The 11664-nt window shown below is 43.3% G+C and overlaps 1 protein-coding gene across 9 annotated transcripts in view; it reads left to right on the forward strand.

Annotated features, from left to right (window-relative positions):
* Magi (membrane associated guanylate kinase, WW and PDZ domain containing protein magi) overlaps positions 1-11602 on the forward strand; it is a 43240-nt gene extending 31638 nt beyond the window's left edge. For 7 of the 9 annotated variants that reach the window (XM_022796131.2, XM_086984267.1, XM_022796132.2 and 4 more), the window contains 10 exons: positions 57-618; positions 1196-1402; positions 2997-3061; positions 3914-5557; positions 5942-6466; positions 6594-7400; positions 7603-8319; positions 8552-8938; positions 9102-9554; positions 9719-11602. In XM_022796131.2, coding sequence (XP_022651866.1) covers positions 57-618; positions 1196-1402; positions 2997-3061; positions 3914-5557; positions 5942-6466; positions 6594-7400; positions 7603-8319; positions 8552-8938; positions 9102-9554; positions 9719-9960 — 5609 coding nt within the window. In that variant the 3' untranslated portion in view covers positions 9961-11602. The remainder of the gene's footprint in view (positions 1-56; positions 619-1195; positions 1403-2996; positions 3062-3913; positions 5558-5941; positions 6467-6593; positions 7401-7602; positions 8320-8551; positions 8939-9101; positions 9555-9718) is intronic. The other 2 variants (XM_022796135.2, XM_022796139.2) reach the window with 2 other exon arrangements.
* Positions 11603-11664: the final 62 nt, after the last annotated feature.

The raw sequence follows: 11664 nt of genomic DNA on the forward strand, positions 1-11664 counted from the left end.
AATAAGAAACAGAAGAAAAACAATCATTATTAATAACTATTACTATACTTTTTCAGGAAAACGAAAGAGGAACCGCTCGAACGTCGAAGCCTTCCTCAACTCTAACAAACCTCTTTCACCGAGCTCCACAACGGCGACGACGACAATGGCGCCCTCAACCAGTGGCCATTTGGAGCAACTAGCTGCGGGTAGCGATGTCGGAAGCGGCAACAACAATTCGACTCACGGCAAAATAAACAACGGCGATAACAATAATAGCAACAACAACAATAGCAACAACAACAGTCAGCAAGAGATCAGCAACCATTCCTCAAGCCAGCTCTTCAACAACCATTCAGATAACAGCAACACCAGCGGTTACAACGGTTACAGAAATCTCGTAGATAGCGGCAGTTATGATGGTCACGCCGCTAAAGCCAGCAGTCTTCATTGTCAAAGCAACAACAATACAACTAGCAGCAATGACATGGTGTACGTTGGTGAGGCTCTCGGCGAAGGGGGCGGAAGCTGCGGTGGTCAGTACGGTGAAGGAACAACTATTGTCGATGATGACCTCGGCCCGCTGCCTCCTCATTGGGAGAAAGCGTACACAGAACAAGGGGAGCCCTACTTCATCAAGTGAGTAGACGATCATTGCGGATACTATCGTGATCATCAATATTTACCGCTATCATGAATATGATAAATACAGTCAGGACATAAATGATTATTCACGTCTCCTACGATACTGTAATCGAGGTGTATGGCAGCTAAAATCAAACAGATAAGTCGCGACAAAAAAACAGAATATGTGTTTAGAGAGTTCAGGTTTTCAATTCTAGAAAATATTGTTTATCTTGACTATTTCATGATCTCGACGACTCACTAACCTTGAGATATTCTAAGAGGCTAATTTCTTGGTGTCGGCTGCATTTTTTGCCAATGATTTTGGATTTTTATGCCGTTTGAGAAATCGATCCTCCAGAGGAGTACACAGCTCCGTGGCTGCTGCGTCACCTCTGATGGCACTTTTATGTGAGTTGTATAAAGCTGAAACCCGTAGTAGAGTTGATAAATTCTATTCATAGCCTGTCTAATAGTGCGCTATTAACTGAAATGCCATTGACGGCAATAATTTGGCTTAGGTTAAATCAAAACACACTGTCATAATTAAACCTGTGTTTTAAACGTGCGATATTGCCGTGTCCCTGATCAGTCTAAACACAAACAAGTCACAATGGGACGATCCGCGGTTGTGTGGTGACGATGGTCCTGATGGTGGTCTCGGCCAGGACGATCGATCCATTCAAATGGGTCAGTTGGGCGAAGGACCTGGGTCCCCTCTGACGCCTCTCGACCAGATGGAACTTCCTTATGGCTGGGAGAGAATCGACGATCCTCAATATGGCACCTACTACATCGAGTAAGTAGCTTTCATTATAACTCTCTGTAATTTTTATGAGTAGCATGATCGTAACCATGATATATATATATATATATATATATATATATATATATATATATATATATATATATATATATTATGTTTCATGGGTGATTTGTTATTTTATGGAATTCCAGCTGTAGAAACGGGCACAATTTTTACTACACGTTTGACCGATTATAGCTACATTGAGTAATATCTTTCACAACAGAATTTCTTTTAATGTATTTCTATAAAGTATTTCCTATGACTGTGAGCAAGCCGGGCCATAAAAAATTAGAATGAAGTCATATTATGTTTGAATTTGTGTTTTCACTAGATGAATGAAAAACGAAGTTTTTCAAAATGACAGATCAAATAAAGTCAAAAAGATGGAGGCATGCATATAGGATACTCAAGATGCGATGCCCTCTTAATTTTGTTCAATGAAGTATACATTCAGTACTGATAAGAACATTTGAGTATGTGATCCACTATGATTAATGTGGGTACCGGGTGGTAAATATAGTATCAACAATGATTGTCTTTTACGGCTGCTTGTTATTATTGCTTCCTTGCGGCAGATGTATCATTAAATTCAATGGACCAAAGCTGCAACATGCGGTTCCATGCCCTCCTTTAAGTATGTTATCAATGAGGACGTAGCGCGAACAATAGTTCGCAAAGCCTGGCCACAGACTGTGCAAGTCATTTGTAAAACGTACATAGAAACTATATAACTGTTCTCCTCGCCCCCACAGAAACGCGAGGTCTACCCCTAAAAGGATTGTCGCGTTTGTCGACCATAAAATCGGTAATTCTAATCGAACATCGTAGAGCGAAACGAATTTGGACATATATCAATTTGTCTTCCGCACATCTGAAAACTAAATTCGAAATCGGTCTACAGGCCTCCTCGGATTTCGATTGTTACCCATGCTCGTAAATTTGGTATCATCCACTGAACATACTACGTATCTAGCCAACTGCCCGCTGAGTAACACAACGAGTCGTTTGGACGGCCCTCACCGTTGTGTACCCGCAAAAACAGGTCGAACAAACAAGGAGCTCTTTGAACACCGCGAGGAATAACAGTACCCGCATGCTCTAGAAAAGATCGTCTATTCTTTTTAAAAACTTTGGCGAACGCGTCAGAGTTGTTGTGAGCTGAGAGTACACTGTGTGTTCGCAACAGTATGACCAATGTACCTCAACGCCTCAGGCTAGTTTATTACTGTTCAAATACAAAATGTGTTTTTCTGCATAGATGATTTTCAGCGCAAACTTTCATTGCTAGGTCAAGACTCACGACGAAAATTTATTTTGCCATTTGCGAATCTATCCGTACCTGTATATGAACGAGTGCCAATCCTCTGACAAATGAGAACGTACGAGTGTACGCGCAGTGTCGCTTATTGAATTCGAGATAAAAATCGTATTATTAGTGACATTGTTTTTGAAAGCTCATCCCGAGGTATGCGCTTTTTCTTTTTTTTTTTTTATCTACCCATATTCAGACGGTCGAGGCTGTCATCGTGATTATGATAGTTATTAGTATATGTAATTATCTTCATTTGTTTTAATTGTGTTTCAGCCATATTAACAAACGCACACAGTACGAGAGTCCATTGGCGACGCAAGCGACGTTGGATGGATCCCGTAAGTAGAAATACATGACATTGTATAATTAGCGACAGACAACATAGATTACCCAGTTAAAAAATAAAGAATAGCTGAATGCATTGTTTCTACTCGAATTTATTGCTAAGCTGCATATTCTCTATATAGCGTACACTACCTTCTATGCACTAACACGTTTTGCTTGGCGCTACTCATTGCCCGTCAAAGTAAATAACTAGAACAATAATATGTAGCAGGTATTGCACATTTAATTCATGAGTGCAATGTTGTTTTTTTATTACATTGTTTTGCTAAGTTGACCCATATGCATTACGAAGTTATACGATGTATTGAGCCAGCAAACATACAAAACTGCTGCACATTTTTGATCTGTGTTTAATCAGTAACGAAAGAGCAATTCTAATTTTTTCCTATTAGCCCACTTCGCTATGTGGATAGTGCCCTAAATGTCCCTTAAACTCAAGTAGCTTTAGGTCCTAATTCCATGCTTCGCATACGCACATTCATATTGATCATCCACCTGCGGAGGTCACTTAACATTAATAACACCGTGGTATTGGTATTCAGCACATGACTAACACAACACTGACGACTCTGATCAATTTGTTATGCTTCGTCACTTCACTCACAACTATAAAAGACGAATCTTTTCTATTGTTGCACAAAATTTCAGTTAGGGATCGGTATGATTGGTTATGTGAGACGAGGTGTCGATAGGACGTAACGGTAAACCTGTATAGCACTTTCATTAGGATCGCACTTGGCCTAATCCCCCCATTGTACCGCTCCTATTAAATTGTCGTGCTTTTAACCTTTGCGTGCGGTTGCGGACTGTGTGACGTGTGTGTGTCTTATCTGTGCCGTTTGTAGAAATCCTCTCAGGAAACGCGGTACTTAACACCTCTGGCAGCACTTTGTCCATCGCTATGTCATCGTCAGTGCGCGAAGATGATATGGTTCCAGCCTCCGAGAAATCTGGCCTCCCTATGTCCATTCCTTTGGGTGCCCCCCCAGGGCATTTCTCTCATCCAAGCGTACAGATTGGACCTGGTCACGAAGTTCAAAATAACATAAAACATGCAAGTAATGCTCCACTTGTAGCTAGCTTTCGAGTAGACAAGTTATCTCATCAGTTTAGCCAAAGCGAAGTGCACGGAGGCTTGCCGTACACTTCAATGCACCTGCCAGGTTTAAAGGTTATAGGGCCAGACAGCAGCCCTCGCGTACGAAATGACTCTTCAAAGGCGCATGTGCCCATGTTAGCTTCTCTGCAACAAGAGTATCAGCAACATATTGATCAACAGCGACAATTAGGAGGGGAGAAGATTGGCGCAGAGGCAAGCGGCCACTCCAGATCTAGGAGCGATCTAGTCGGCGGAACCCAATACTCCAGTGCCAATAAAACCGCCAGTCAAGTTGAACGCGGATGGCAGAGACCGATCCATGGAACACTTCCGAGGAACACGTCAGTGGACCCATTGTATGCTACGATTGGGCCAAAAAAAAACGGAGGCGTCACGCATCTTCAGCAACCACTTCATCGAAAGCCGCTGCCGCCACCGCAGCAGGAAGATACCTCCGCTGTGTATATGACCATGCATCCTCCCACAGGTTTCGCGGGCGGACAGACCCGAAATGGGCTCATGGACAGTGGATTAATGACAACGCATAATTATGCTAACGTGTACGAGCCACAATATCGAATGAGTGAAGGCCACCGGCACCGCGAGAATGGGATGGTTTCATGCGGCGACGATCTCGAGAAAATTAATGAAAGTCAAGCTACCGAGAATGATTCTGTCTTCACAAGTGGAGGCAATAACGACCTCGATCTATCGCTCCGAAGTGACCCTGATGTGAAAAACGACGATTTGAACAATAACACAAACAATGGTAATCATAACAAAGATGATAGTCGAGGGCAAGCTGCGGCAGCCAGCGGGCAGCTAGCGTCGACGACGGACAAAAAAGACTCTGTCCCTATCGACAGCAGTAGTAGTGCCCAGATGAACAGTAGCCGTGACGGAATTTTGGCCCTAATGCCTTGTCTTGCATCGTGCATGCACGATAAAACGTACGGCACTGTAGGTGAGCTCAACAAAAAGGAACCGACAAGTAGCAATACGAGTGCCAAGCACAGCAACAACAACAACCAGCACGTATCGAGTGGATCACTGGAAAATAAACTTAAAGAGCATCATAGCCTGGACGACGGACAGCAACGCGAACAACGTGAAAATGAGCAAAATGAACTTAGGCAGATCAATTGCGATTCTGGCGAAACAACGAAGAAAGACAGTAACAACACGATGGTTACTTCACCGTTAAGCAACGGCCGTATCGCGAACAACAACAACAACAACAACAATAATAACGATGTAACAGGAGGCAATGTCAATGGACGAAGCACTAGTGACACTGCGAGGGCAGCAACAATATCAAAAGAAGACATGCTCCGAGAGGACCAGCAAAACGACCTGCTTAAACCGGGCTCCCCTCCAAAAAATGGCCACGGTAACCAACCTCTCCTCTGAGTTATCAACCTTAACCTTGCCTTGTTTGTTGCTATTATTACCACCGCTGTCCTTTCTGCTACATTTGAAATATGGATAATTTAACACTTACCCTTTACACCTTTTCTATGTCTGCCCGTCTGGTCAGATGTAGCAACAGGCTTCTTCTTTCTCACATTTGAATGCGCAAGGTCTGTTGAGAGTGAAAGTAATTGAATGGAGTTCAACTCACGTTACGCACAATACTACTTACGATTAATAAAATGCTTGTCTGTGTGTTTGACATTCGTGTTCGTATAGACAATAGAACGCGTCTTTTTGAACTATTCATTAGACATGATCTGTTGCCAAGGTCATTAATAATGTCGGTTTAACACCGTTTCAGTTTCTCTAAGCGGTGGAAGCCCCCCGCGGAAGATACCTCCACCGACGCTGCCTAAGCCAATGCTGTCACAAATTCCGTTCCATCTTCAACAGCATCAGGCGTTGCTTCCGCCGCAGTATCAATTGCCGTACGTGTTTACACGTAATCCCGCCGAACTTGTAGGCGAAATCATACACGTTGGTTTGGTGAAAAGCCCGCGAGGGTTCGGCTTTACCATCATTGGCGGTAACGACCACCAGGCTGAGGAGTTCCTGCAGATCAAGAGCATCACTCAAGGCGGGCCGGCGTGGAATGACGGGACACTGCGCACTGGTGATGTGCTCGTTCACGTAAACGGTATCTGTGTTCTGGGCTATACCCATGGTGATGTTGTGTCCCTGTTCCAGTCGATCGCCCCCGGAGAGGTGGTGCATCTTCAGATCTGCAGAGGATATAAGCTGCCATTCGATCCAAATGATCCCAACATGGAGATAGTCACTACGCAGGCCGTAACTGCAAATGGTTCATACGATACTAACGTTGATAGTAAGCATACGTTTAGTGGTTTAAAGAACAGGCACAATTTCGGTTCGTTAGATGATATTTGTTCTATTGATTGAGCTGTTTGTGTTATATATTTGCAGACGTATCGACCGAGTAATAATGCAAGCAGAATCCGTCATTTCAGATAACGAAAATCTGGTTAACCGCTCTGTCGTAGGAGCATCCCGGGAGTATAACGACATTTATGGGACGGTTATGCGCAAGATGCAGAGTATCGACCTCAGCAAAGGTTCATTAGGTGGCTCTGCTGTCGTGGGAGCCAACATTAGAAACGTGGAGAATGCCAGTGCTACACTCAGCAGTTCTAATGTCGAGCAGCATAACAGTTTACACGAGGAAAGTGAACTTGATTTCGAGCCGCCAAAGTTTCTCACCGTCGAAATAGTAAAAGGAAATACCGGTTTTGGATTTACTATTGCCGATTCGGCTAATGGTCAAAAGGTCAAGAAAATCCTTGACGAAACTCGCTGTGAAGACCTTGTCGAAGGCGATATTTTGGTGGATATCAATGGTCGCAACGTACGCCGGTCGTTGCATGCCGAAGTTGTGCAAGTCCTTAAGGAATGCCTCATCGGTTCGACAGCCCGGATTACGGTACAGCGTGGCGGTTTCGCCACCTCACGCAGCCAAGCAACCGGAGCCCGTACTCCAGTCAATGCGGCTGACGATGCCGGATCGGAACGCGGAAGTCATGCGTCTACGTCCTTTTCACAGTTCAACTTCAATCCGAACCCGACAGCCTTTCAATACAGATCGAAAACCCCTACTGCCGATCTCTATGGCTCAGCAAGGGAAGTCGTTATTCAGCGCCCAAAGACCCCAGTGGTAGACACACGAAACTGGGAATGCCCGGAAAAACCGCCAAGGACAGGTCCTCAGCCTGGCCAACAGATACAGCGGCTACAGCATCATCCAGGCAAGTGACTAAACGAAAAGGGGATCCTAAAGATGTAGGAAATTGGCGGGGCCTATGCATTCATTTTTACCTCTCTCAATTTACGCATTCAAACCGGATCAACCTAAACAGGAAATTAATTGCCTTAGTACTAAGTACCTATGAATAAAAAAATAAGCTATATTTTATGGTTATTATTAATCATCCGCTTTTTATCTTTTAGGTGGGCAAACGGTCCCTGATGCGAACATTAATAACAGTATATATGGGACGACGCTCGGACTCGGCAGCCGACCTACAACTGCTGCGTACGGTAACGTGGGCAGTACTCAACCTCGATTTGAAGAAGATGTTTATGGATACGTGCGCTCAAAGTCGGAGGTATGGCACTACGATTACCCAACACCCGCTGGGACACGCCAGTCGCACACGTTGGCGCGGAATGCCCATTCCGCAGTGGCCCCCTCGCAGGGAGAGTACGCTAATTATTATGCCCTATACGGCAATGAGCGTGGAGTTACGCCCCAGCCATCGTATGATCCGACGGGGCAACATTCGATTTACGGTACAGCAGAAAGTGTGCGCTATGCCGAGAGTTTACGAGCGCCGTCGGTCCAAGGAGGAACTATAGGGGCCAGTGGTGCCTACGGTGAAGGCGGTAATGGCGAATTCCAAGTGAGTCTAAATCGACAAGAGAGTGGATTCGGCTTTCGTATCGTCGGCGGAACAGAAGAAGGTTCTCAGGTTACTATTGGTCATATTGTACCAGGTGGCGCGGCAGACGTGGACGGTTCGATTCAGACTGGTGACGAGATCCTTTCAGTTGATGGACATTCGGTAGCTAATGCCTCGCACCATCACGTCGTCCAACTAATAGGGGCCGCCTCAATATCCGGTCAGGTCACACTTGGCCTGAGGAGAAGGATATCAAACTTACACAGTGAGTTTCCTTTGCAGGTTATCTCTGTGAGCTGTCTACAACAAGTCCCGTAATGCATAATAACGGAGTTTTCGGTTGGCTCCTTGATCAGATGTAATATTAGGTCTTTAGTATGATTGCAACGATTGAACAATATGAAGCAAATGTGGCTGAGGAATAAGAAATACGATTTATTTACGGCACGATGACCTTATTAATACCATATTATTTTTTGTTTTTGCTACTATTGCAGACACTTCAGGACAAAGTGAATTGACACCAGCAACTTACACGTACAATGTCATCGTAGAACGGACCGAAAACGAGGGGTTCGGATTTGTGATTATCTCGTCGGTAGGCAGAAGTGGCTCCACTATTGGCCGCATCATTGAGGGTAGTCCTGCGGAACGCTGCGGACGCCTGCAGGTCGGAGATCGCATTCATGCTGTTAATGGAGTATCCATTCTCGACATGCATCACGAGGACATTGTCAACCTAATTAAGGTATCGGGACTCACAGTGGCACTCACGATTGCTCCACGTACATCATCGACCGGAGCGTTATCACCCGGCAATAATATTCAAGACGACCTGTCCAGCATCGGAACCAATCGACCACTCGGGCCTGATGACTTTAATGGTAAGTAAATTTTTGGTAAGATCTATTTATATTATCATAGAAGTGCAACGCCTGTTCGTCTACGGGCTGTATAATTTATCCCTGCCTTAATTTATCAGTCTCGTCTACTATTCTAATTTCTTGTTATAAATATTGGCTTAATATGTTTTTGGGGTATTCATAGATCAACCCATGGGTGCGCATGTGCTATCGGCCAGTTCCTTAGTAGAAAGCCAAATGCTGCCACCTGCTTCTCCGGCAGGAGGTCCACCAGAGTTTCGGCGAGTCGTTCTACAACGAGGTGCGCGAGGTTTCGGCTTCTCGATTCGCGGTGGACGAGAGTTTCACAATATGCCGCTGTTTGTTTTACGCATAGCGGAAATGGGCCCTGCACAGAAAAGCGGCCAGCTGCATGTGGGCGACCAACTTTTGGAAGTTAATGGTATTTGCACGGATGGTATGACGCATGCTGAAGCTATTGGGCTCATTCGTCAGGGAGGCAGCACGGTAACGTTGCTCATCAAAAGGATTAGCAACAACCCCCCTTCAGGTGCTGCTGCAGGCCCTTCACCTTATAACCCTCATCATCATCTTTCTCAGCAACAGCAGGCACACCACCCGCAGCATCCCTTAACCGGTTCGTTCTATGACTCTTGTGCGAATTCCTTTATACATCTAGAGATAAAACCTGCTATACGCTTGTAAGTGCCAATTATTGAGTAATAGTAATAAAGTTATAATGACGATCCGTGATTTCATTAATAAGCAACCTTACATTTACACTTGGCTTTCAAATTTCAGTCGAGAGTCCTCCATCACTTATATCCCATCATTCGCTAGGAGGTCCAATCAGCCAGAGCTCTCCGCGCTCGCCATCTGCCATGCTGCTGCATTCGCCACATCATCACCCAGGTTCTGCGGGTGCCACGGGTGTACCCACATCAGTTCATCAGGGCAGTCCTCATCCTGGTCATCAACTTCAGCAGCAGCAGCAGCAGCAGCAGTCCTCTATTTACGGAACTCATGGCCAATGGGTTGGCTAATGTGAAGAAGATCTGAGACATTCCAACCCTTGAAACGACAACCCGTCACCTCTTGTAATTGTTGTTGTTATCAATTGATCTATTTTATGTCGGCAACAGGATTAGAACACTTTCCGTGACATGCGAATGTATTTCTACATATAGTCATACTGCTTCAAGTAGTTCAAAGGTGCTGCCTATTTCCAATAAAGTTGGACTAGCAATTTGTTCACTTTACAATAAAAGTGAACAATAAACAATACATTTTTCGTCAGCTAGTTAATAAACAGACATCCGCTGGTCATAATAGAAACTCGCACAATCGTTCGAAATGATCGAGAGCACTAGGGAACCCATTTGAGCATGATTTTAGGAAACTCCCCGACTAAATGAACAACAATTAGATTTATGATTATTTGTATTATAAAAAAAAAAAAAAAACATAAAGCTAGTTTTTACGTTACTATGATATTTATTTTTTATTGAAATCATGATGACATAATTTGTGTAGAAAATCCAGTAGGAAAAGCGAGAAAGTGGAATCTATTTTTTGAAATGAATATACTAATATTTCACATGCGCATGTAAAGTGATGTAAAGGGACACTCAAACAGTGTACTTAATATTTTTGTTACGTCCTATGGCCTATGTAATTTACCTACTGTTCCTTGGCTTAGAATACGGATACCTTTTAGGGAAAATTGCTTTCTAAATAACAAGAAATATATTTATGAGCAATTTGTGCAAGAAAAAAAATATCGATCTTTCCACCTACTTTAGCTTTCCTGTTTATTTGTTTCCAAATTTCTTCGACAACGTGGCTATCAAATGTACGCAAATGTATCAAATTGATAAACGTTAACAAAACTCAAAAGACAAAGCGTATCTGTGAAAAGATACAGAATACTAATGCCATGCTGAAGTGCACATTTTTTGTCTATAAGAACAACCCTATGCAGATAAAAATATTTTTCTTAATGAAGAAGAGGCGATTTCCGAAGTGGTTTCAAAAGTTATGGGCTAAAAGTAAAAAAAAATAAGGCATCAGCCGATCGACCTGGTCAAATATCGTCTTGGCTTCCACGACACGAGAGGAATAAAACGTATAAAAAATGATTCAATATAAATCGACTTGAGGGGAAACCAACTTGTGCCAAGTTGGCTTCTGGCTAAAAAATATAGTTTCACCATTCAATCGTTATAATTAATAGAAAACACATACAAACATATGAAGCCGAGTTTTTGCTTGGACGTGGTGCTTCTAAAACCTGAAATATAGAACAGGCGAAGGCGAAAAGCTGAACGACCATTGGACGGTTGTGTTGAGATCGAGGAAAGGAACTATATTTTAATACTTTAAAGCTTAGTATTAAGTTTAGTTTGTACTGACGTTTTCCATGAATTCTGCAAGTACATATTTTTCTGCATTTACATTCTGTCGTGTGAACATTTTGAAACTAGGGGAAAACTCTGTCGCGGCTGCGTGGGTTGTATGAGTGATTAACCTGTACGTGCCATTTTGTAAGATATTTCATGTTTATATAGCTATAGTATATTAATACAGTCGTACAGCATTATAACGTACTAATGATATATATTTTCAGTGAATAAATGATAAATAATTGGTTATTTGTGTTGTAATCACACAGAATAGATGAACGAAGATGCGCTTCTTTAGTATATTCGATAAGTTTATAAAGCGGTCCTGGGCCTTCCTGAATATGA

The sequence above is a fragment of the Varroa destructor genome, unplaced genomic scaffold, assembly GCF_002443255.2.
Source record: "Varroa destructor unplaced genomic scaffold, Vdes_3.0 BEIS01000003.1, whole genome shotgun sequence".
Taxonomy (NCBI): domain Eukaryota; kingdom Metazoa; phylum Arthropoda; class Arachnida; order Mesostigmata; family Varroidae; genus Varroa; species Varroa destructor.